The 25,940-nt window shown below is 42.5% G+C and overlaps 4 protein-coding genes across 7 annotated transcripts in view; 3 read left to right on the top strand and 1 right to left on the bottom strand.

The window, feature by feature from the left end:
- LOC130692272 (irregular chiasm C-roughest protein-like) overlaps nt 1-10,654 on the top strand; it is a 67,487-nt gene extending 56,833 nt beyond the window's left edge. For both annotated transcript variants that reach the window (XM_057515357.2, XM_059496075.1), the window contains 10 exons: nt 2,585-2,742; nt 2,822-3,090; nt 6,147-6,382; nt 6,447-6,912; nt 7,920-8,171; nt 8,244-8,378; nt 8,467-8,625; nt 8,701-8,817; nt 8,883-9,179; nt 9,281-10,654. In XM_057515357.2, coding sequence (XP_057371340.1) covers nt 2,585-2,742; nt 2,822-3,090; nt 6,147-6,382; nt 6,447-6,912; nt 7,920-8,171; nt 8,244-8,378; nt 8,467-8,625; nt 8,701-8,817; nt 8,883-9,179; nt 9,281-9,609 — 2,418 coding nt within the window. In that variant the 3' untranslated portion in view covers nt 9,610-10,654. The remainder of the gene's footprint in view (nt 1-2,584; nt 2,743-2,821; nt 3,091-6,146; nt 6,383-6,446; nt 6,913-7,919; nt 8,172-8,243; nt 8,379-8,466; nt 8,626-8,700; nt 8,818-8,882; nt 9,180-9,280) is intronic.
- LOC130692283 (mitochondrial genome maintenance exonuclease 1-like) lies at nt 9,907-12,510 on the bottom strand. 2 transcript variants are annotated; one of them, XM_057515367.2, is made up of 6 exons: nt 11,662-12,510; nt 11,308-11,524; nt 11,133-11,226; nt 11,013-11,051; nt 10,773-10,936; nt 9,907-10,700 (listed from the first exon to the last, which is right to left on the bottom strand). In XM_057515367.2, the coding sequence occupies exons 1-5, from the start codon at nt 12,428-12,430 to the stop codon at nt 10,781-10,783; spliced, it is 1,275 nt and encodes a 424-aa protein (XP_057371350.1). In that variant the 5' UTR covers nt 12,431-12,510; the 3' UTR covers nt 9,907-10,700; nt 10,773-10,780. The 2 variants fall into 2 exon arrangements, with proteins under 2 accessions (XP_057371350.1, XP_059352066.1); XM_059496083.1 differs by having other exon boundaries at nt 10,773-10,933; nt 11,662-12,509.
- LOC130692246 (uncharacterized) lies at nt 11,363-18,987 on the top strand. 2 transcript variants are annotated; one of them, XM_057515334.2, is made up of 2 exons: nt 11,363-11,477; nt 15,864-18,987. In XM_057515334.2, the coding sequence occupies exon 2, from the start codon at nt 15,872-15,874 to the stop codon at nt 18,740-18,742; it is 2,871 nt and encodes a 956-aa protein (XP_057371317.1). In that variant the 5' UTR covers nt 11,363-11,477; nt 15,864-15,871; the 3' UTR covers nt 18,743-18,987. The 2 variants fall into 2 exon arrangements, with proteins under 2 accessions (XP_057371317.1, XP_057371309.1); XM_057515326.2 differs by lacking the exon at nt 11,363-11,477 and adding an exon at nt 15,102-15,505.
- A 945-nt stretch (nt 18,988-19,932) lies between these two features.
- LOC130692261 (rho guanine nucleotide exchange factor 11-like) overlaps nt 19,933-25,940 on the top strand; it is a 39,192-nt gene continuing 33,184 nt past the window's right edge. The window contains exons 1-5 of the mRNA XM_059496069.1: nt 19,933-20,653; nt 22,721-22,950; nt 23,227-23,276; nt 23,404-23,461; nt 25,217-25,473. Of these exons, the coding sequence (XP_059352052.1) occupies nt 20,622-20,653; nt 22,721-22,950; nt 23,227-23,276; nt 23,404-23,461; nt 25,217-25,473 (627 nt within the window). The 5' untranslated portion in view covers nt 19,933-20,621. The remainder of the gene's footprint in view (nt 20,654-22,720; nt 22,951-23,226; nt 23,277-23,403; nt 23,462-25,216; nt 25,474-25,940) is intronic.

Genomic DNA, 25,940 nt, shown 5'->3' on the forward strand with positions numbered 1-25,940 from the left:
TTCTTTTGCTGAGAAAAAGAAAATATGAAGAGGGACGTTTTATAGCCTTTTTTTCACCCTCATCAAACACATAGAGACACATGGAATCTATAAAAACTCGTCTCCGATTACCCCAACATCTTTTTCGTTCTCATCTCTTGCTAGCAAAAGAGTCTCGACATCTTCCGGTCGTTAAGTAGAGAGACTCTTGTTCCGAGAGAAAAAGTTCAAGTTCCAAAATTTTTGAGGGGTCAGTCTCGCTTTTCGTTTATTTTGGCCAAAACGTTGGAGATCCTCCTTTAAACAATTTTTTCTTTTTTTGCTAACATCTTGACTTGGAAAACGCTTTACACTAACACAAGACGACTGTTGTCGATCGTGTTGCTTTCAGCTACGGTGAAATCTCTGCGATCTTTCGTTGTTTTATCCAAATTCTTTCCAGCCAGCCGCTGTGAAGCAAACATCACATCTAACACACAAAATCCGGCTAGAAAGTTGAACAAACAGCACTCGTCGGTTCTTTGCTTTACATTTCTTGGTCTGATAACCGAATCTCTCTTGTTCTTACGTTTTCGAGTGTCGAACGCTCGTGCAGCGTTGAAACAATGCGCACGTCTACTTGAAATTTTTTAGTTCTTTTATCATTTTTTTTTTCAATAACTTTGGGAGAGGCCTTATCGACGGCGACACGCCAAAGTGAACAGACATGGAAAAACAAAAGAAAACGTGGCCGAGAGAGGAAATCATCAACTAAGAAATGCCATTTTTCCAATCGATGTTTTGATAGCTGACGTAACGAAAAGCTTGATTGCGGATTGTCTCTCCTTCTATGCCGTCTTTACGTGAAGTGTGCTGGAAAACTGTTTGTCATGGCCTTTGTTTCTCTTCCTCGTTGGGTTTCATCCTCCCGTCGTTTGTGTCTGGATGCTACCGTCTCCTAAGGACGGCTTCGCAAAAACGGGGGGCCTTCAAGTGAGAGTTGAATCTCTCTATGCGTCGCTCCTATCTTGATCTCGATGCTAGCGGAAATTGGGTGTCTAGCCAACTGGAAACGCACAGCATACAAAAAGAGAAAAAGAGAAAATGAACAAAAATCTAAAGGCAATAGGTTTGCACCGTGCTGCTCACTCGTGCTATGGCCGACTCGACTTCTCTTTTGAACGACTGAGCCATGATCCGTCCATGTACAAGAAACAAATCTACGTGTGTTTACCAGTACTAGAAAATTTGCTTTTTTTAAAATTTATTTTCATCATCAACCTGATACCCGCCCACACACCAAGATACAAACAATACCTATTGTTTAAGAACCCTCCCACTCGTTTAAAACAACTTTTGGCTTGTGTAAACCGCGCTAAAGAATCTGTTAAGGATTGAACAACCTTTCAACTAGCCTTCCTGTTGTAATACCGCCTACAACTTGTACAACAACCATTGTTGTTGTTTTTTTACGTTTGTTGTTTCATATATATCTTTTCCTTTTGTGTCGGGATGAAAAGAACTGCGTACGAGTTGCAGTCGCATGCAATTCGATTTTCAAGGAAAATGGAATTGTTTGCAGACGTGCGGAGCTTTACTGGACGCATTTGCTACGAGGGATTTTCCAGAGGATCGAAAAGTGGAGTGTGTGTGCGGTATTTCAAAAGAACCGAAAACAGCACGTTTATGTGTTTTCACAGAGCGAAAGCGAGAGCACAGTAGAATCCCGTACATGTTGAGTCAATCCGATGCTACTGTTTGACATCGATTCACTCACGCTGTAACCTCTCCCTTTTTTATTTATCCACTATTCCATCCATCTTTTTTTTTTTTTTCCATTCGTTGTGGTTTAGTGTTTGTCTACATTGCGTGCGGAAGGCGAGGAAAAGGAATACGGCTTCTCGTCGGAAACGTGCTGCTGGGAAGAGAGGGAAATCCATTTCTGCTTTCCGGTTAAGCAAAGGCAAATCTTTTCTTTTGCCGATTGTGTGTTTAGCACAAACACAGTAAATCCGACATTATATTCACTTCCCCTCTCGCCTTTTGATACAGACACGATGACATTATGTTTTTTTTTTTGTGTCTAGAATTTTCTTCTTTTTTCTGCGACTTTCACCCAATAGTGGATGTGTAAACTTGTGTATGAAATGTGTCAACAAAGTTTGTATACTCTTTTTTTTTTTTATTCTTTTGCCCGTCAGCTGCGGAAGAGAATGAAGCGAACACGCAACACTCACGACTTGACCGCGTTTCTTTTTAATAAAGCTAGTGGTACCCAATCCGGCTGCATAAAAAAACGTCCTTTGACGACGACCTCCTTTTGAATTAAGATATCATTTTCGTCGTATTGTATACACTTCTTTTTAATAGCCATATGCTATAAGAGAAAATGTCGCACTCACGAATGTTCGTCTGTTGCCCTTGAACTCTAACGTGTCCGTCAGATCCTTGGGTACATTCGAAAGGCGAACGAAATGGCAATCGTTATTTATGCAAGGCCAGCTCAGTTGAAAGTTACGTGAACGCATGCAATATTGAATAATTCATCGCTTGTCCCTGACGACAGATGCGCTTTTACGACACCTTAACACGATGATCCTCATGAATTTTTCTTTCCTCGTTTCAGATCGATTCCGTAAGCATTACGTATAGCAACCGATTAGAGATGAGCAGTCGCAACATCGTCGAGACATCCAGCAGCATCATGGGTCATCACAATCAACAGTTTAGACAACTGTCACCCTCTCCAACACAGACCAGAAGATCAGATTTACATTGGCTTCGGTAAGACTTCCTTTCCAAATTCTAACGCAAAAGAAGCTTCATCCTATTAGATCGGAATTTAATGACGGTACCTTGACAGGTGGTCACTCGTGGTTTTAGCTTTCTTTTGCTGTGTGGGCGTATCGAATGGACAAAATTCCGCCAACGGCCAACAAGTCCGGCATGCACAGAGATTCGAGCGCGAACCCGAAGACCAAACGGCCGTTGTGGGCGAAACGGTCGTTATGGCTTGCCGCGTCCTCAACAAGGCCGGCGTGCTCCAGTGGACCAAGGACGATTTCGGTCTGGGCAGCGACCGCAACCTTAGCGGATTCGAGAGATATAGCATGATCGGCACCGAAGACGAAGGTGAGCCCCGACGGAACTCTTAACCTATTTCATTCTTTTAGCTCGCAATATTGACGTCAATTGCCTTCTCCCAACATATTCAACCTTATTCTTCTCATTTTCACTTCCAAGGAAAAGTAGTATGATCCTTGAAAGCAACGGCCTCTTCTTTCCGCCTGTTCCTCGTTACCTCGCTCGTTGACTAACGTTATTTTCCAAAGTCATATTCCTTCACCTATTTTTTCTCTTACCTCGGCCGTTTTAAAGTATTCGTCTTTCCTTTTTCGTCTGAAGTTTCTTCCCTCCCGTACTAATTGGTAGTTTCATTACGGGAAAAAGAAACGTCTGGAAGACGCACACAGCGCCGTCTCCTCTACTTTTTCCCGACGTCCATCTTTGGCTCTAGTTGACTGTACGTACATCGACGGTCCGTATGGTTTAGAATATGCCCATCCCAGAGGGGTACTTGCCTTGCCCGAGGTTTCACGATGTGCCAGAATTTGGGAGTCGTGGAAGTGGACGGAAGGAAAGTCCCTGCCTCGTTCCTAATCCCTCGAAGAGGATTACAGTTGCTTTAAAACACCCGCCTTTCATTCCCCATTTCCTCTTGTCTAATCCAACTCTCTCGTTGACTGTAGTGGATGCCTCGGCAGGATACAGTGGCAATCGCTGAAAGGGTTTTACGAAACGGTTTGTCGCCTAGATTATGACACTCTCTTTTTGTTTTTGCCTATTTTTTGTTTTTAAAGTTAGTAGTAGTAACATCGTAACAGCCGCCACCATACGCTGTTTCCAGCCGAGTTAAGACCACTGTGTGGGTCACAACTTTGGTTAAAAGCGGAAGAATTTCAAACGTGAAAGAGATTACGCCTCAGTTCTGAAACTGGACTAGAACGTGCCCTCCCATTTTAGTTAGTTCCACTTGTCTGGACGTTAGATCTTCATACGACGTTAAACTTTATGCCAACGAATCATCGCCATTTCGCTCGTTTGAGGCTGCATGTCTTGCTCTACGGCAATTGATCGAAGCAAAAAAGGAGTGTCTTTTAAGAGTGAATTCGATGTGGGAGCTCAAGAGGGTTGTAGTGTATAATCATTACGTATCGAAAGATTCATTAGAAGTGGATCGAAGCGTGTGGAGATTGCCGGCTGTCGTAGAAAACTATGGAGGTGAAAAATTTATGAAAAAAGAAAATCAAATCTCGTTATGCGGACTTGGACACGATGGCCTATAAAAGATCTGACGAAAACAGTCGGTTAAATAATGATGAGCGAAGTCTTTGTCGATTGAAGGTCTCCCGGAATGAATAATTACCTTGTTTGCCTCTCATTCTCCTTCCTCCATTCGAACGAACATTGAGGCTTTCATCGACTCCTTTCTCAGTTTTGTCTGTTATTTCTCTTTGCTGGCTTCTCAATCATCGACAGGGTATGCATTATGAGAGGGCAAGCAGCAGTTGTAAATCAATAATGTCATTAATTAAAAACCTGATCCTCTCGCTAGTGAAACGCAGAAAATAGACAGCAGACGCGGTCGGTAATCTTCTCTGCTCTCCGATTGCTGCGTAAACTGACACCTGCGACGTCAGCATTCGTTTAATCGATGGCGCAACTTTTGACGAACATTATTAAACGGGCTAACATAAAAAGAGAATCACGCATGTCGGTTGTAAACTTTTTCGTGTTCACCATAACCATCATTTTTCAACCTCCAACTTCCGGTGTTATGTTTCTCTTCATTAGGAGCAGCCAAGACACGAGGGACATTGTGTGTAATTAATTATCGAGCGTGTACTATAGTCACCAACTTCTGAAGTTTTAGAATATTAAAAAATGGATGTTTTTCAGTCAGATTTTTCCATCGTTTGCTTTGATGTCTTCATAAGACATCAGACGCAACGTAGACATCATTCGTCAATTGCTGCCGTAATGCAATAAAAGAAGATGACTTATCATTTTCCAAAGCATTTAAAAGTTGCATTCTTATCCTTTTTTTGTTTCTTAAACATAAAAACACGACTAGATAACAAGCCGACCGCAAAAATCAAAAGAACAAGCAAAAAAGCAAAACATGAAAGTATGAAAAGTTCTGATTTTAAGCAGCTCTGTCATCCGGAGGGGAAACAAGAAACACCCTTAGTCATCTGTCAACAAAGAGATTGATTGCCTTTTTTTTTCTACTCTCCCCTCCAGACTCTTTGCTTTTATTCTTGAGGCAACAGCTTGTGAAAAGAGATGCCAACCTCGACATTGCTATTGGCACATCACTTTCAAGATGAATGACAAGAAAAGTAGAAAACAATTCGCAGTGAAAATCCGCTAGTTCGTTTTTCCATTGATTAGTCGACTGAGAGTAAGTGTAGCATCAATCGGTCGTGAATTTGCATATTTTTTTTTTCTCTTTCATACGATATTCCCGCGGGACTGATGGCTTTTTCGCAGTGTCTAGAATCAGTTTAGTGTCTATACGACTCGGATTTCTTTTAGTGCTGTAAGTGTGTTGGCCACATGTTTTCTTTCTCACTCTTCTTCCCCTCCGAACCATCCATCCTCTTTGGGTTTCTTTTTTGTTTTGTGATTCATAAAAAAAGGGAGTTTTATTTTTTTCTCGTGAAGATACGATTCGACATCCAAACGACGATCGCAGCAACTTTTCTGCCTTTTTCTGTTCTTTTCTTGAGTAACTATAGACTGCCATCAATGCTCCAGTCTTTTTATTTTTGCTTGCTTTTCGTTTCTTTCGTGAACTCCCTATCTATGATGTTATTAGCTTTGGAAGGATGACACTCTCGTAGAACACAAAGCGTTCCTTCTCCCCACTTATATATAATAATGTTCTGAGCTTCCCCATGCGACAACATATAAAGTTAGAAAATTGGCAAACAAAACAACACACACAACTTCCGATTCTTTTCTTTTTCTTTTGGTTTGTTATTGCTCGAGCCGTTCGGGCGGCGGATGCGTCTGCCGAATGATCCACTCGTTTTGCTGGAATAACACATTGCCTTTCATCTTGGCCTACCCACGCAAAAGACTAATTTAAAGTTGCTTTTCTTTTTTTGTTTGGAAAAACACAGGCACGTTCTCCTTGCAGATTCGACCGGTGACGTTAGAGGATGACGGCCGTTTCCAGTGTCAGGTTAGCCCAGGCCCTGAAGCGGCTTCAACGGCAATCCGTTCACGCTACGCTACTCTGGCCGTTCACATCCCTCCCGAACCTCCTCAGATCGTGCAGGGATCGCATTTGATCACGACGGAGGATCGCGAAGTGGAATTGGAATGCCAATCTCGTGCCGGCAAACCAGCAGCTGAGGTACAATGTTGTTTTTCATGATGAATGAAAGAAAACTAAATGATTTAATTTACTCCTCTTGCAGATTATCTGGCTGGACGGCGAAGGCAACTTGATCACCAATAACGTCGAAGTCTTCAAGGAAGTGCTGGCCGACGGGAAACGGACCAATGTCAAATCCGTTTTGAAATTGTCGCCGAAAATGCACTACCACAACAAGAACATCACTTGCCAGGCCCAGAATGCGGCCGAACGATCGCCCAGGAGCGTTTCTCTTCTCATGGAAGTCAAATACGCTCCCAAAGTAACTGTCACAGTAGAGCAGGAACGGATAACCGAGCTGGAATCGGTCCGTTTGTCATGCCACGCTGATGCCAATCCACCCAACGTGATTTATAAGTGGTACATTAACGACGAGATCGCACACGGTGACTATTCAACCGAATTGATCATCGCCAGCGCAAGCCGCCAGCTCAATGACGCCGTCGTTAAATGTGAAGTCACTAACGCCGTTGGCAAAGGCGAAGACAATCAAACGCTTAGCGTTCACTGTAAGTGTTTTATCACGGCTCGGTTCTTTCTTTTTTCGATGACGATTCTGCTAGTACAGTCAAACAAATAGCAACGAGCTTATGGATAAGATTTTGAATAGGACTGCGGGGAGTATAGTCTGCAATTGTAATGGGCCACGAATCAAGATCTCCTCCCTGATTCTTAGAATTTTGTGAGCTCCAAGTCCCTTAGAGCTATTGACTAGGGAAAGATGGGCGGGGCGTCGTCTCCAGATCAATCCTTCAGCGATTCCATTGCTTTTTAAGATGATGGGATGATACGAGTATTACACCCATCGACCGTGAGATCGCCTAGATAGTACGTACACACTAGCACAGATGGACATAAACTTTAGCCATTACTGTGCGTATGCGTTTTATTTTTTTTTAAACTTTAAAACCACAAAGGGACAACAAGCAAACGAGAGATTATGAACGTGCGTAGGAAAAGAAAATGTAACGTAGGACGAGAAAAATCGTATTCGGCGTTAGTAGCCCAGTGATAAAAAAGCTATTTTTTTTTTTTTGGTTGAAAAATCCATCCAGGAGTATATATATATGTAAAACATAAGCGTGACATACATGAGATTTCTCGCTATAGCACTGTCATGTCATCTGGACTCATATGCATGATTCTGCTACTGTAGCCCCCCCTTGGCAGGCCTCGCTCTATACTTGACAGTCTTCTTTTTCCTTATTCAACTCTGATGCGCCTCTTTCATATATTTTTTTTCGAGCATGTCTCACACTCCTCTTACACAGACTGCAAAATAGAGGGAGGGGGAAAAAATCTGGAGCACGCACAGTCGTGAGCAATTCATGTTTCATGGCCTTTATTGATCTAATACAACTGGGCCAAATAGCTCGGAGGGGGAACAAGACCCTTTCATTATTTTCGTACTGCATTTGATTGACTGTCATCCTTCAACGAAAAAAAACAAAACAAAAAACTTAAAACAATTTATATAATCATGTTAATGTTTGTTTTTTGTTTGGCCAATTTGCAGACAGCCCCGAAATCCGAAGCCGGCCCGCTAACGTAGAAGCCGATATCGGTGGTAACGTGACTCTGCGTTGTGACGTGAGTGGGAACCCGGAGCCTGAAATCAGCTGGACTTTCGAGGGTTCGAGGCGTGTTCTAAGCATCGGGCCAGCCTATACTTTCTGGATGAATCACGACATGGCCGGCAAATACACTTGCACCGCCCGCGTGCCCGGATTTCCCGAAGTGTCGGCGGACGCGCACGTTTTCTTGAAAGGTGACATTACAATGGCTTGCAATCGTATTGCTATAGAAACAATTTTTAATCATTTTCTTTTTCATACTTCAGGTCCCCCAACTGTTAGGAGTAAACGGATCCAATTTGGTCTCGAAGGAGACACGGTACGCATCGAGTGTGTAGCGTTCGCCATCCCTCGGCCGTCTAAAATAACATGGACTCACCGGGGATACGAAATCGATGCCGGTAAGTTTCAGTACCCAACACTCAAAACGCCAAGTGGCACGAAGCAATTAAGTTTTTGACTGATGTTTCTATTCTGTTGAACACACAGGTGATCCTTATGTAACGTTTAATAACGATCCGCTTCCCGATGGTGTGCGCAGTACATTAATCATCCGCGAAGCAAACGACAAGTACTTTGGCTCTTACAACTGTTCGGTAGCCAATGATTACGGCATGGACGCAGCCGAAATTATTCTCCGAAAAGAAAGTAAGATGGATGGCAAATCTGATCAATTTTCATGTTTCTAACTGTTTTTTTTTTTATTGTTTTTCTAACGCATAGCTGGGAATTTGCAATTATTGTTCATCTCTGCCGGAGTCGTGGGTGGAATCGTATTGTTAATCGCTTGCGTGATGGTCATCGTCGTATGCCAAAGAAGATCCAATAAAAAAGTAGAAGGTATGCTAAAGTTTTAGACTATCTAATAGATATTGAAAATAACTTTTTGTTTTCTTTCTTGGCAGAAGGAGACAAAGGCGACAGGACGTCGAAGCAGTCGGATCAGACGTCCAACAACGATTCCGACCTGAAGGTTGACATCAGAACGGCGTCGTCGTTGAGTAATCCGCCGGAATCGGAGCAGTGGGATGACAGCAGCGAGAGGATTACTCCTAGGGCTGTCATCACCAACGGCGATGCCATGTATCGCTACGCCGGAGACTATACTGACGCCAGTTTCCCCCCGCCCAAAGCCGAGGGTCACAACAACAACGGATACGTGCCTTATGTCGATTACGGGAGAGACTACAATCCTGCCTTCGGTAAATATATACCCTGGCAATAGAACAAAGCTTAGGATGACGGTCAAAACTTTTTGATGGTTTTATAAAACGCCCATTCTTTGTTTTTCCTTTTCGTGCAGCCGGTGTATCGAATAGTCAAGCCTCGCTCTACACCGCCAACCCTCACACGGTCATACCGATGACAGGCATCGATCCGCGCTTCTCGGCCGCTTACGGCAATCCCTATTTGAGAAGTTCAACAACGTCGCTACCGCCGCCGCATTTGAACGGCGGACTCACAACGTACGGCTCGGTCAGGAACGGCCCCGCGCCTCAAGTCGGTCCAGCGCGGACGCCGCCACCTTCCGTCGCTGCCGTCTCCTCCGCAGCAGCCGTATCTCCTCACTCTCAGTACATTGTGTCAAACAAAGCCCAGCTCAAACCGGGTACTTTGGCAACCCACGTCTAACACAGAAATTGCCCATCATATTGTAAACAAATTCTCCCTCCCCTTTTTTGCCCCATGTCCTTTGTTTCAAACTGTTTTTCATTCGCCCGTAATCTTTATATATATATCCCAACTAACCAGTTCGTTTGTCATTGAAAACCTCGTTTGTTTTGTTTGATTTTGGTCCTCTATTTTTGCTGATGAACCATGTTGTGTGCCGTCGCCAGTCAGCCTCTTGTTTCCTCTTCGACGACTTCCAACGATCTTGATGATGACGCGGATGGCAGAGGCTACTCAAACCAGAATTTTTGTTAAAATATATCATGTACTTTGCCGTGCGTGTCAGGGCGCGAACGTCTATTCACTTTTCTTGGTCGAGAAAAGTTTACAATGCGGGTCAAGGTGTCTAAACGCGGAATGCCGAGGAGAAAAGACAATGGCAAACGTTTTGAGCCGTTGGTTTTGTAACGACAGTCAAAACAATTGTTGTCTATGAGCTATAAAGAGAAACTTGAAATTATTTTTCTTCCGAATTTTGAGATTGGTTTGTGACTTGGAAGAATTAAAGCTCTTCGTGGTGTGTTCCGCAACGCGCTTGACACACACACACAACCAACACAACTTCCTTGCCACTAATGTAAATAAATGAAAGAGGAATTTCGGTCGCCTCTTTATCTTGTGTTTTCGATTCTCGACTCCCGAGGTTGTACAAAAATCCTCATACAAGTTTGTGCTGTAAATATTTTCCATTGAATTCAAGATAATGCTGCCCGTTCATTTCGCCACCATTTATGACTATTTAATCAGCCCAAGATGCCAAAGTTCCTGTGTTAGGTCGATAATCGATCGATCACAAACGGGCCATGATTCAATGTTCTTCATCATATACCGTAAAAAAATTTATAGCCACGGCGAGCAACTTTTTGTATCATGTGCTGCTGACTTTTCTGGCTCGATTATCGGAAGAAAAGATTATAAAATGGTGGACACGATTTTTGCATGTATGCAGACTGGCCGACTTCGTTCTTTGTATGCATTGAATACACAATGTGTTGACTTCTGAAAACTTTTGTTTCATCAATAAGTTATTTCCCCTTTCGAGAACAAGTTCGCTACAAAAGGTAAGGCGAAAATTCAAAACAATATACCTCTTTTATAACTTGAAGTGTCATAAAGGCTTTTACTGTCAAGTTCATGCTTTTTCATCGGATCTCTTGAGCTCATTATATGCTTCCAAACGCTTCAACCACTGATCCCAGTAGTATTCACACTTGTCTCTGTCCAATGTTAAAACATCGGCAGGTCTACCCGTCGGATATGCGATGACTAACAACGCATTTTCTACCTGCTAGAAGGAAACAAATTAGTAGTGAAATTCAAGCAAACAATAGGCATGTATTATTATGATTGGAGTTTATATATACCTTAAATGGGTATTTTTCATCAGCATTCAAAGCACCAATCTAAATGAAGGAAGAGAAATTTTTATCAAATGCATAATAAAAAAATGTAGACAATTAACGTTAGAAATGTAGAAAACTAACGTAGGCCGCAATTTGAACGGGGTCGTCGTAGGCATCTTCCAGCGTGGATTTTGTTCTCTGAGACGTTTTCCACTCAACAACTACAACATTATCTCTGAAAAAAACAGAATTTAAGGTCAAATACTTAACAAAGAGAACAGAAAGGGTTTCTTTTTCTGCAACAAGAGGTGTTTACTTGTACTTGCAGACGCAATCCACGAATCCTTTATACTTCAACTGTTGGTGCACGACGTAGCTCTCTAGCACGAGAACGTCTTCTAGTGAATTCAAAATCGATTTCATACTTAGCCAGTGACCGGAAATGCGTGGTTCGACTCGTATCGAACTGTATTCAACTCCTCTAAGGTAAGTCTCAATACTTGTATGTAGTTCTTTGCCTACCAGCTTAGCCTCTAAGATGTGATACAATATATGAAATGACAGCATAGATAAACAAGATTGGTAAGACAGATATGCAAGTAAAATCACTCCTTAGTAAAGCAGTTACCACATTTTTCTACCACTACAAGCTATTTTAAAATAATATGACCTCTCATGAATTCTTTGAGGCCTTCTTCTCCTACTTCAGCTATTTTTCTTTTACGCCACAATGCTAACATCATTTCACTCTTGTCTGACATTGTCTTGTTCAACACTTGTGTCACACTAGGGACATCAACTTTGGCACTTGCTATTGTTATAATGTCTTTGGAGGTTGGAGGTATAAATTCTTTTTTTAGAACCATAGGGAAGGGAAGAATAATATCATCTTTTTGAAAATATGGTGCACTAGGTAGAATGTTTTCTGCAAGTTTGATACTTTGAAAGTTTACGCTTTCGTGAGTTGGATGTTGTTTAGTTTGTACTTTACTTGAAGATTCTCTCAGTACTGTGGTGATCGGTTTTGTTGCTTCCAGAGCAAGATTTTTGTGAGCTATCTTGACAGTATTGTTTGGGAAACCTGTTTTGCTGAGCTTTAACTCAACAGACGATTCATTCCACAGACTGATAGGTAGAAGCGAGTCATCCGCTTCAATGGCTGTTTTCTCTTTTTTGCCAACTGGAGAGTTGTTTTCCTTTAACTTTTTTTTATCTTCTTTAATGATTGGTCCAAATAATGCCAAATTTGTTTTATTCCATTTCAATAACTGCAGTTTCCTCTTGTGGGCTTTTTTATCTACGACTTTATACAATTTCTCGGGAATGTCCTCGTCTTTCCGAAACGTAGTTGACGTGAAAATCGATTTCTCGCCATTTAGAATTCTTAACCGAATGATATTGGAACGGAAAATAACAGTCGCCGTCCTAACACCATGCATGCTGCAGCTCTTTTAAGTTAGGTGAAGAGCTGTTGTTTACAAATATGCTTACCATCTGTCTGCTGCTATTGGCATGCAAGAGCAGTGTACCTAGTAACTGCTAAATTTGTTAAAGGGCTGGCCGGCTGGTCCGCACTCCACGGTAATGAATAATGATTCGTGGATCCCGGGCCAGTTGAAGGATGTAATTCCACAGATTGCATGAGTACGGAGAAAAACTTTGAAAACCTTACCTCTATGGAGCTCATGTAAAAGCAAAAAGTCGCTGTCACGAAGGAAATCCGTTAGTCAGGCAAACAAATCGGCATGCGTCATAACGAATATATCCGCCTTAGGAAGTTGAGAAAAACCAGACACTTGCTATATAATATCTACGAGTTTCACTGGATTGCTTGGGGCGCAATGCACGGAAATGGATTTTTAAAGTATAAACAGGGTCTTAGTTCAAATTTCCATAATTCACAACGCTGTTAAGAGTACTGAACCAGTACAGTATCAAGCACGCTTAAGCTTTAGGCTCGATGCCATTCTCAACAGTGCTGCGCTTCGTATAATTAATTGCTTGATAGCTAAACAAGAAACCAGCTGACTCAATTACATGGCCTGGTTTTATCGCAATTATTCGGCGGTCTCTTTTCGTTCTTTTTTTTACATTTCAGACACTGTTCATAATCACATGTAATGGTAAATTATAAATTTTCATTTCACGACTACTCTTTTAAGAAAACAAGGTCTGAATTTCTTTCGAATGAGATTAATTATGAATTTTAAACGATCGTTTTGGCCATAGATTTAATGAAACATGTTGGATTCGTTTTGTTTTGGGAAAAAAAAGTACGGGTCCCAACAGTACTAATTATTGCTGAAATTTTAAAAAATTTTATGTTTTGTATTTCTGGCAAACCGAAAAACCACCGAAGCGCGACAAAAAGATGTAAATGTTAAAAAAGTTATGCAATCCGCAATAAATTTCCACTACGGAATTTACATTTTATGTCGATTGCAACGTAATAAAATTGTGTCAACATACTTATTAAAGAAGAGTCCTTTTGCATGTCTAACAAAACACTCCATCAGTGGGGGGGAGGAGGGGGGGAGGTTATATTTTTTACTGTGTCAATGAGGTCCATTTTCCCGTTGGACTTTACCGACTCCAGCATATACCCCCCAGTAGTGTCGCAACACATCAGCCGTGCAAATTTTCCCGGTGGTATTTTACCTTTTTTAATGAGAAATTGTGAAACGGACGATAGTATAATAATACAAAAGAAACGTATGCGGCACTTGAGAACGTTTTCAAGTCTATTTCTCTTTAGCGGTCGAGATTTCAGCTATAAAATCAAAAACTAGGTCAGAACTTGCAAGAAAAACTCGGAAAGTAGTAAATTAAATCGAGCGCTGCATCGTGTGAAGTTTTTGTGGTGTCTCGTACACCAACATTACCGACGCTAAGAGATTTAGAGAATGATAAATAGGTCGAAGATGAGGTACGCATAGCTTTAAGAATCACCGACTTTAACTTGTTGCTCAGCGGATTTCTCTCCAAAATATTTTTAGAGATTAACAGAAACGGCGGAAATCACCGTTTTGTCAGTGGCCCGCCATATACAAAATCATGCAGTTATGTGCAGAAAAAAAAATAAAAAACTCGAACGATATTTAGAGCTATGTTTAGGTTAGTATTCGTGCGTCCAAGCTAACGGTACGCAGCCAGCCTTGCCGGTAGAGATGCGCGGGAGGGATTTGCCTTAACTACTCTTTGTGTAGTCTACTGACACAGTTTCCAGCGTTTTTTTTTTGTTGCTGGTTGCTTAGTTCTACACTGCCTTATGTCAAGATAAAGCTTGGTGATAGCTAGCTATTAAAATAAAATTTTAAAAGGATCCGGTTCAGAGTGGATTTGTATAGCGCTGCATAAGTAAACGTTTTGCCAAACTAAAGCTAGCCTAATTTCCAAGGTCCAGTTTTATGGACCCGTATTGTTCTGTTCGGCCCTTTGAACAGGAATGGACCCGTCAAATCAAATGTTGATCGATTGATGTGCTGACTCGCCATACGGGTATCATTACGCAATTGTTTTCCCAGCGTCCTTACGAATAGAGCGCGTGTACGTAAAGATTCCAGTTTTTCTGAAAAAAGAAACATGCTGGTAACTGCGAGAATTTGGACAGTGTGGAGCCCATATTGTCCCGTTTCCTGTTGGTTGTCAGTCAAAGCTTTTGCGATGTTATTTTTTTGTTGTTGTGTTCTTTGTGAGAAGCAATTCACCTGTGGTGAACAGGTATTACATTCACTCTAGAGCGCGACACCCGTGCGAAACAAGAGCTCATCATGGTGGGACATAATGAAGGAGCGACACTATATACTACTTGGGCTTCGTGGTGTTATTACTACTAGACTCCGTAGAACGTACGTTAAACATAGCCCATTAAACTCCAGGTCTAACAAAGGCCCACTAACCTGCAGTCCTAGAATAAGACTACATGCTCGGCTTGCGGTCGTTCCCGCCATGAATAGAAGAAGCAACAGCAGGCGGAAAAAAAAGAGAGAAGACACCTACTTCTCCCCCATTCTTTTTTTTTTTTCTTTTACCTGATGCAGTTGTTATTGTTGTTGTGCTTTCCTTTTACCTTTTCTTTTCCCGAACGAAAAAGGAGGGGTCTTCCAAAAATGTTCCTCAGTCTTCTTCTTGACGTGTTGCATTGCGGAACCATCAACGAGTGCGGAGAGAAATCGTAAAGAGTTTTGGTTCAGAGACGATAATCGCTTGCTGCAATTTTGCCTTGAAATTGCATTGAGGTAAAAATAAAAAACAAAAGTCCCCATTGGTCTGTTACACAAAGGCAATCCACCGTGAAATGTTCCAGTCCACCGCAACTTGGACGCGATCAAATTGAGTGCCTCTCGACAAGACAAGAACCCTGTGATTGTGCCTTCTTGTTTTCGATAAGGCCATAATGGATTGTCAAAGTTGAACGATCACCCACAATTGAAAAACATAACCACTATTAGTGATTCGAAGAAAAACCAGCAGTTTTGCCACACTATAATTTTTTTGGATTGAAGTTCTCACAGGTAAATATTTAACTTGTATTCTGTACTGTACTTTTCCTATAGGTATTTCCGTAGCCATAAAATGCTTTTCCGAGTTGAACAACCAAAACGAACAGGAGCCATTAGCGAATGACTCGAGAGAGTCGTAATGTCGTCAACGGTTATTTTCCGTGCGGCTTACATTGCAAGCCGTTATAATCGTTAAAAAAGATTAAAAAAATAAAATTCAAGGTTTGACATTCGTGATACCATGTACCTATAGTTGCTTATTGCGATTCCCCTGCATCATTACGTGGAAGGTCGTGGTTGAAGACGGCTCCCTGTATACATGTTTTTCAGATGTACTTTTTTTTCTCTCTTTTTGTTTCAAATGTTTTAGATCTCGTAATGGCAGCAGCTATTACGATGCAAATATTGTGCTGGATTTCTATCGTCTTCATCAGTCACGGAAGTAGTTTGAACGTGAATCGCCCTACGAACAGATGGGCTCGCAGTGATGACGCCTCAGACGGCTGGCAGGCCTCCAATGGGCCGTACAATCCGGGGCCTTACCCAATATCTCGGCCGGCAGTAACAGAAGTTATCCCCACGGCTTCCACGACTTCCACGGCCTCCACGGTCTCCACGGTCCCTAAGGCAGACGAAGGATTACATTTTCTTACGGCAGCTTCACCCGAAGGTTTCTACGAAGTTATGGTGGGAAATAAGAGTCCGATTTCAGGAATGATGGGAGCCGGTGGTAACTATGCTTCAACTGGGTCACCGGATGTGATTATAGGCCGGGTCATGTCGGCAACGGCAGGGATTGAATCTGCCACAACCACATCGGGCATAGGTTATTCTCATCCGCCTGGTCTCGTCAGTTCGACAACAACTGTCATCGAAGAGGAAAAGAAGAAAACCGAAGCGGAAAAAGAAACGGAAGAGCGGAGTGAAATCAGGGACGCGCTTGAAATGGAAAGTCGTTCCACTTCGGGTGATTCTTTTTTTAAGAAGAACGATTACTCGTTGCCACCTGGTAGCTTTTACTTGCCAGCCGTGTCGAGGAAAGATCATAAATATTACTCTGATTCAGAAAAAGCCATCTACATTCCGCTGCGCCGAAAAGAACCACAGATTCAATCTTTCCCAGTTAGAACTCGTATTGTTCTGGTGAACAAGAACCAGCCAGTTACGCCAGTTGTTTTCAGCCCACCGCCTGCCTTTTACAATAAAAACGATGAGGAAGAGGAAGAGGAGGAAGTAGAAGAGGAACAGGAAGATAGAACCGCAGATGAAGATGACCAGGACAATGAAGACGATCAAAATATTTCAGGTCCTCTTCAGAAAGATAAAGATGATCAACCTACAACTCCTGTCCAATCCCATTCGAGCGCTTTAGACCTCGTAATGACCCTGTACCCTAACTTACCCAAACTGGTACCTACCCCATATTTCAGCACGCAACACATCAAGAACTTTCTGAAACTTCACGGTAGACCACCTAACGTTGGCGGAGAAGTGAGCAGCGGTAGTTCGACTAGCGTTATTCACGAGGCCAAAGTGGTAACCCCTCCGCAAGGTTATTTACCCCAGTTGCTGCCAAAGCCGACAATCAAACCTTCCGTCATCAACGAAAATGCCCTTCTGACCCAGTCGAGATTACCGAGCAAAGGGAACTCGGGTTCTGTCTCATTCTACCCGTCAAATTGGACGCATCAGCTAACCGCACCGACCACGGGTCCCGCGAAAACTACAATTCAATTCGTCCCTTTCACTTCCGAAGATATCAGCCCGTTGAACTTTCTACTCCCGTCAGTTGCGTCTGTCACGGAAAAAGTCACGGCCACAGATCAACCGAATACGCGTTCGAACTATGTTGCTGGCAGTTTGCCTCCTCCTAACGGGGATTTGATTGCCGATACGAACGTACATATCGCGCAGAAAGAACCCATGAAAATCGTCCCTGCACCGAAACTAGACTTCACGTGGAATCAGTACCAGCCGGTACCATCTGAAACTGTTCCGCAATCAAATGATAGAGGTGACTTTACCTCCCTCAATGTTCTCGTTAATAACGATGGAAAACAAAATGACGTGCAACAAGTTCAGAAAGGGCAAGATCCTCAACACGAAACAAGAACAAGTCCGGTTCAACAAGAACAATCTCCTGGAGAAACAGCCGAAGTAGTCGTCCGAAGTAAAATGGCTACATCCGGGAACAATCCGGGAAATGATGCGCATTGGCCAGAAAACACAGATACAGCCGATATCATAACGGGCTATTTTAGCGGATCGGCTATTTCGTCAACGATAAAACCCATACAAGATGAAAGAGAAATACAAACAACAACGCCGCCGCCGGTACCGAGGACAACAATTCCCCCCATTCCCGTGGAAGAAATCGCCACGACGACGGTAGCGAGCCGAGATGATGAGATCACCAGACCGACAATACCATCGATTCCCGAGCTTCACGGCAATTTCCAGCCGAGTTTTGGGAAGTTTCCTTATCATAATGGGCCACAAGATCATCCTCGTCAACCAGAACTGGCATCCAATGTACCGCTAGTGTCGCAATCGCCGGCCATACGTGTCGCCAAAAATGATGAGAATAGCAGCACCACCTTTTCGGCTCCTCTCGGCTTACCCAATCTTGCGGATGACCAGCACGTAGCTGGATCTCAGATTCACGAGACGTCCGTTTACGAAGAAAATATTCCCCGCGTGCGGCCAATCAAACCGCAATCGGCTGGATCAGAAGGCGAAGGCAAGTCATCGACACCGTTTTACAAGGTGGGGAAGATGTCACCTCAAGGAGCCATGTACACTGTTACTCAGGGCCATTCCAAAGTTAAGTTCTTCGGGTACAATGCATTGCACAACGGAGAGCTGAAACCGATTGAAGGCAAATATTTCACCAGCCTTCTTAAGAAGCATGAACAACAACAACGCGATTCCGATTGGAAATTCAGCCCGTATCTACCTGTCAGATTGTCTAGCGGTGGTACGAATCCGGCTTTCAAAATTATTCCTAAAAAATCCATCCCGATTTCAAATGGAAAGAAAGCCACTATACGGCCTGTCTTCTTCGCCAAGAGACCCAGCAGCTCAAACATTTCAAGTGGCTCATCATCTAATGACGGTGAAGAGCCGTCCAGCGACGCATCCTGGCTTCCCAGTATTGCTGTCAGCGAACCTTTCGAGTATCATGCTCATCTCCAGAAAATGGCCGAAGATCATGGCCGCCTCCCAACAAGCCAATCTCCCTCCACATAATCAAGAAACCGGATGACGGAATATGTGACGTTTCATCCCTTTTGCCCTATTTATTTAGTTTAACCACTGTTCATAATTACCTAGATGACCTGACATCTCCTAAATGATCGTATAAGCAACTTGCACTCACACACACACAAACACAAAGAATTAACCTCTAATGTGATTGATCCATGTTATTTATATGTTAATCGTGTGATTTAACAAAACACTATATGAATAAAGGATCTAACAAAGTTAAAATGAACACGGAGGCTGAAATCATTCTGTTCGTGTAAGTTTGAGTACGAATTCATAAAGCAGGTGGTGTCGTATTAATTAATTATTAATTTTTGACACATATACAGATTGTAGGACATGTTGAGCGTTTCTGGGGGGTTGGAAAAATAAAGACGCCATCTGCTTCTGCATGCATTTTTTTTCAGGTCAGTTGTATAATAAAGACCATTAATTTTTTTTTTTCTTTCTGTCGCGTCAGCTGTTCGGTAACCTCCTCTTTGCTTAGTTCCCGTTATATGTTTGGTTATCCTTTATTTATATAGTTAGAGTTATTTGCATTGTGCCTGGCTTATTCATCTGACAAACATACTAACTTCCAGGATTCTCTCTTTTTTTTTTGTCTTTTTTACCCATTTTAGTTGAGGATAATAATGCCCCAGCTTTCTTTTTTTATGAAGCGCATCTTATTTCCTCGGATCCGCTCTATTTTTAGTGAAATTTGTGACAAATCTCAGTGTTCTTATCAGACCAACGTTTATTTCAATTACTTGAAATTATAAGTAAGTTTTAAAACCCTATTATTTATTTATTAGTTAAATACCAACTAAAGTAAATCTTGCATTGTCGCTTAGCAATTCAGCGTATGAAACTTGGTTATTTTGCGGGGAACTAGCAAGCACTACAGAATAAAGACTAAAATTGAAACAGAAGCAACTAGGTTGAGACTGACAAACAGAGCTGGAGTTAATAGCAGCTATTGTGGTCCCTGGGAAAGGAAATTTGGCTTGTGCATAAATTACAATTACAAATCCTTGGGTGATATCAATTATGGATGTAATGAGATGTGTCAAGCTAAACTGTCTTCTGCAGGACGCGTCAGCACGCGCGTTGGCACCTAGCGCCATCGTGCGAAAAGTTTCTGAACTTTGTTAGGGAGCAGCAGCATTTGTGTGCCCCTCCACAGTTGTCGCTTTATAATATTTTTTTCGCATACAACCATCAGTCGCAAGCTCGGGACTGCATCGTCAAAACGGATTGTACGTGATTCTATGGCAATATATGTAGTGATTGCGTTTGAACAATTAAAAAGTGTATTTTAGAGAAACAATATTTTTCCAGCCTTGCTTTGCCTTTTCTAGTGGCCTAAGTGTTGTGTCGAGTTTTCTTGTTGACAAGTGTTGGCGGCCATATTGCTGGCTTCCCACTCTATTCTTCAGTAGACGCCCAAAGCATATACAACAGAGCAGCGGGGGCGGTGTGCCAACCACTCGTACAACAGAAAAAGAAAAAAAAAGAAGCCCAAGAAAGATCAAGAACAGTTTTGCTTCATCGATTGGATCCACAAGTTGTATGGAACATCGAATCTCTCAGGATTAGATCGCCTTGTTTGGACTTAACTTTGCTTCATCATCTTGTTGTGCCTCAACAGCTTGTGTTGTCTTTTCTCCACTTCTTTAGACATACTCCAGATTTGACACTTTGCATATTGGCGAGCTGTATAGATCCTGTGGTGTCATTTGTCATTGCCTTTTGGCAGTGTCCCAGACTTTTTGCTTCCTGTGAGGAATTTCTTTCCACTGCATTACTCTTGTCAATGTGTCATTACGTGCTATGGGTGCAACCTCAGTGCCTTGTGGATGAGTGATATCTCGATGAAAGTATGGATAACACGCTGGCCAGTTTGGAAGAGAGGTGAGTTTTTGTTAATTCTCGTTCTTCATATTTTACATTCATTTAGGAACTATAGATTGTTTTAAGATGAAAGATATGTAAACAGGAAGTAACCAAGAGGCTGAGAACGGCTGGAGAGAAATTGAGCTCTGCGCTTAGCATCAGGCATTAGATCCACACCCAGCTTCTACGCCCACATATTTCTAACCATAGTGGCAACAGATTATGAGCCATGATGGTTAGGCTTCAAGGGATTTGAGGCATTCTGATCAGTCTCTTGTTGTGCCAATTGTCTATTGGTGGAGGCATGGCTGATTCTTGTACGATGACGGGATCTCAATTCCCGTTTCTCTATCTTTCTCCCCCTTCTGTGTGTTCCTGCTTGCGTGCTCGACCGACCCCACTGGAGACTAACCGTACATTTCGCTGGAGAAGCAACAAGATGAAGGAGGGGAATTGAAATCAAAAGGAAAGAGCGAGGTCCAGCTCTTGTTTAAAAGAAGGCTTGGAAACGGAACGTGACGGAGCGTTCGTGAGCCAAGTTAAAGAGCAGAATTGAATTTCCATTAGAATCGACTGCACTGTAGCAGTACGTTCATCGTCATTTAATTTCAAAAAGGGAGTGGAGAGAGATTCAAAACGCAGAGAACCCGAACTAATGTCCATTTGAAATTTCGTTTTCTCCCTCCTGTTGTTAGAGCTGGTGGTGCTAGTCGTTTTAGGGGTTGAGCAAGTTCCGCATGTGTTGCGTGATGGATTTTCCTCTCGTTATCCCCTGACGCAACATACATACGCAGATGGACAAAGAAAAAAAAACCTCTTCATGGCCCGATAATTCCGGTGAAAATCGACCGCCAGTCTTATCCAATCTACCACGCCCGTCACATACACATCTTCTCAATTCTCATCGGTTTTGAGTGGAATACTTATGAGATAGCAGACAGTATTCCCGACGACTGGACCTGTTTTTACATTTTTGCGTTTTTTTTTTTTCTTTCTTTTTTGTTTATAAAAGTATGCCAGTAGCGTTTGGCCGTTTTGTGTACGCCAAGTCTTCCGTTCTCTTGCTCCTCTTTTTTGTGGTTGCTCCTCATTTTTTCTTGGTGTATACCTTCCCGATGGGGAGAGAAGGCAAGAGGATGCTTTGTTTTATTTAAAAAAACTTAAAAGGCCGGCCCCGTGTCCGGTCCAAAACACTGGGAAAAAGGGGCCCTGGTTAAACACAAGAAGGAGAGAGGGAGCAAAGAGGGGGGCCACCCTCTCTCAGGTTTCCCCTTCGAGGAGCTCAAGGTCTTCTGACATGGCCCAGGAAACAAATGGCGTATTTCTCTTTTGCTTTTCTTGTAGACGCGTTGGTTAAAAGGAAAATGTAAGAAAAAAGGTGGGAGGAGAATTAAAAATGCCACCTGCAATGCACACCACTGCCTTTTCTCTGAAGGACTACACAATGAGAACCGGTGGCTTGTCGAATCCTTTGAAAAAAAAAAAGCTATTTGTCTCTGACTCTTTCTTTGGAGGTGCGAACAATCAAAGAATGAAAAATTGAACTTTGAATCGAAACAGAATTTGAGATTTGTTGACCCCCCACCGTTTTCGATACGAGATTGTTTCCGAGTGATAATAGTGAGAAGTAACACGATCAACGTTTTGTGATGCTCAAGTTTAAAAAATAATGAACAAATCCTGTATCCGACGATGGGAAGGGAAAAGGAAAGAACGAGGAAAAATCTAAATGCTGAATCATGCGCGCTGGTATGATTTTGTTTTTCCTCTTCTTCGTTTTCATTTATTTATTCAGTGTGGGAATGGCATCGTGTATGTATATGTGAGTACATCCGGAAACTCCCGCGGAACCGATAGCGGTTTTGAAGAGGGCGGGCGATGATGTCATTGCTATTAGAAAAGCGGCATTTGTTTTTCTTTTCCATAGTGGATATTTATTTCTTTTTACCCCTCTTCTTTTTGGTTTTTAAAGGAAGATGTTGAACATTCCATTTTCATCTAAGATAAATGTGTGATGCAACAATTACGACATTACGACATCAACAGTTTATTTATACGTGCTTCTTTTTGTTTTTTCCTTTCCAGGTTGAACGAGCCGAACTGGTCCGGATTCCAAGGAGGTGCGCCACAGTTGGTGCAGTGGGGCACGCCGTCGCAGTACGGCACGTCGTCCGTCAACGGCGGCTTGATTGGCAGCAGCAACGTCGGCCATTCCAATCCGCATTCGCGGGTAGTGGTCATCAACCGAGACGACCGAGGATTCGGTTTCGTTGTGGCCGGAGACAATCCCGTCTTCGTTCAAACCGTTCGCGAAGGTAGGAGACAAATACCATTTATCATTCCGCCTGTTTTTCTTGCAGGTGTCTCTTTCCGACGATGCTATCTGTGACACATTTTATCTTTTCGTCTTTCTCTTTTGTTGCTGTTGTTTTTGTTTTGTTTTAAAATTTATTACCCTCGTATGGTTTCTGCATTATTCATTTAGTATTTCTCTTTTTGCATGATAATAGGAAGAAATCGATGTCGTTTTTCGTTGTTGTCATTTTTTTTTTGGTTTCTTTGGTTTCTTTACCCCCTTTTTATGTTCTTAGGCGGAGCCGCTGAGCGAGCTGGCATTTTTAAGGATGATTTTATTATCAAGGTATTTTTCAGTTAGACTCGGTTTAATATTTTTTTTCCCCATGTTTTTGTGAAGATACAAGTGGTTTATATATATATTTTTTGGATATGTGTCATCTCCATTACCCATGTATTTTGTGGTTGAATAGGTTAACGGATCGTGGGTGACCCAGTCGAACCACGCCGAGGTCGTCGATTTGATTAGAGGTACGTTGTTGTTTTGTTTTGTTAAATTTTTTTTTTCTCTTTCGTTTTTCTCTCTCATTGACACACCTTCTCTACGCCCTTACCTTTTTCCAGACGGGAGAGGGAGGTAAAAAAGGCGGTACTTCTAAATGGAATGTTTTCCTTCACATCCTCCCCTCCTTATTTTTAGTTGAATTTTAATAAAATAACTTCTCGTGGTATTTTTGAAGTATCGCTGGGAAAGAAAGAAAAAAGATACTTCTAGGGAAAAATAACAATGCGGACCTGCTTGTTGATGGATCTTTTTTTTTTTTTTTTTTTTGAAAGAGGAGGCCACTAAAAGATAGTAACCGACCATAGTCGCCAGGTCCTTTTTACCCTCTTCAACCTTGCCAATAATTAGGCAGGCAGAGACGACCATCGTCGAGAAAAAAAAGGAGGGTCGATAGGTTTCAAGAAATTGAAATTCCAATGAATCTATTCACACAGCTGCTGGTCACATTTGAAAATGATCCGTTAAAAGAAAGTAGGGAACGTTCGGTCAAGTCCCCGTTTGAACATGTTATCTATTTATTTGGTGGCCGACTCTTTATTTTGTTATCGGGAAAAAAAGAAATGGAAGAAGAAAACTGTGTATACGGCGCCCAGCCACCGCCAGCTGTTTTTCTTTTCTCCTCTTTTTTTTCTGGGAGGGAAGAAAGAGAGTGCGCGCTATAGTCGATTGTCGAGGGTATTGCTCTGGCGGCCTTCCGCAGCTGCCCATGGATGGCATCGCCATTCATCTCTCTGGTGGGAGGAAGATGGGAGTAAAAGACGCTCCTTTGGAGCTTCTGATGCTGTCAGTGACGTCGTCTGGTGTAGAAGTCGGGCGGCGACGAGGGCCAGAAATAGAGATGCAGAACTATCGACCCACTTGAGGTTTTGGGAATTTTCTTCCTCGCCACATTTCAAGCACTAAATGAAAAAGAAAGAATTTATTTATTATTTTTTCCAATACTGCTGCCCGTCACGTTCGAATGTGGCCAATGAGGATCTCATCCATCTTCATCAGGTCTTCTTAGAATGTAATCTTATGGTCGGAGTGCTGGACAATTCCTGCATTTTCTGGTTCTCTCTCAAAAAATTATGTATTTATTCTAGATGGTACCTCTCCGCCCTCCTACTCTGGCATACATAATCAATCTGAACGGGTTAGTCTAAGCGGATTTTTGTTTTGTTTTCCGTGCGTAGAGAAGGGTGGGGTTGCACTTTTTATTTAATGAACACAAACACATTTCCCTTATTTAAAAAAAAAAAGTATTGCATGGCTGTTAAGAGCACACAAAAATTCCGAATGGATTTGTATCCATAAATGTCAATGTGTCGCCCGTTTTAGATAGCGGCTGTGAGATATCATTGTGACCGGTTTAATGTGCGTGTGTCTCTGCCTCAGGTCATTAAATAGTAACGTTGTGAAAATATGCCCCACCGGTTGTCACTTGCGAAGAAATGCAGAAAATTACTCGTTGGCCAACATCCCAAAAACCTTAGAGCGCGCAGCCGTACACCAATTAAGAACGCAACATGTTGCAAGCACACGTTGTGTAACGCTATTCCGTTGTTTTCCGAACTTTTATTCGTTTTTCCCTTCTTTTTTTTCCCCTTTCTTTCTTCATCGCCGCGCTAGTTAACTGTACATTTGCAGCGCATTCCCATGTCTACGCTGCCATCTTGTATGTTGCCTCAACGATCTAACCCGATTGTCTGTGTTCTGTTGTTATGATTTCATGGATGCAGCGGGCGGATCGAGCGTGGCTCTCACCGTGATATCGCCAATCTACGGATCGAGCAACGGGTCCAGCATCCCGTCTCACTACAACTCACCGTACGCCATGCCTTCACTTCATCCGTCATCGACGAGTCCGTTGGGCCCTCAGGCACCACCACCTCCACCGCCGCCTCCCATTATGACGACGTCTACTACCCCAACGTCGAGAGGATTGCATCACCAGCCTTCTATGCGCGTCGGAATCACTAGTCCACAGCCTGTCGGGGTATACGCACATTTCAAATGGGAATTTCATGTTGTTGTTGTTGTTGTTGTTTTTTTCTCTTTTTCCCTTTCGTTTCCTTTTGTTTTCCTAAGTGTTGTCCAGATCGGGTACATCCCTCTAGTTCTTGGAGTAGCAGTAGGTTGATTTTTCCATAGCGATGAAAGCGACCCACAGCGACGGGCCACAGAACTTGTTACTTTTTTTCTTTCCAGACCGGATCGTAGGAATGTAGAAAGATTTCTTTTTTTGTTTTGTTTTTGCGACTTGTTTTCTACACGATAGGGACAGTCGTTTGATTGGGCGTGAACAAAAACATTACGTTACCTTGATATGCCATACGTCTGTAACGCCCAGAATGTGACACGGAAAGGCCTTGGTCCACGCCAAAATGCGAACGCGTGTCGGCTTGTCGTCGTCCTTTTGTTATTCAGCCCGTAATACGAGTCTGTTAGACGTAACGTTTTGCA

Source organism: Daphnia carinata, chromosome 1 (genome assembly GCF_022539665.2).
Source record: "Daphnia carinata strain CSIRO-1 chromosome 1, CSIRO_AGI_Dcar_HiC_V3, whole genome shotgun sequence".
Lineage (NCBI taxonomy): Eukaryota > Metazoa > Arthropoda > Branchiopoda > Diplostraca > Daphniidae > Daphnia > Daphnia carinata.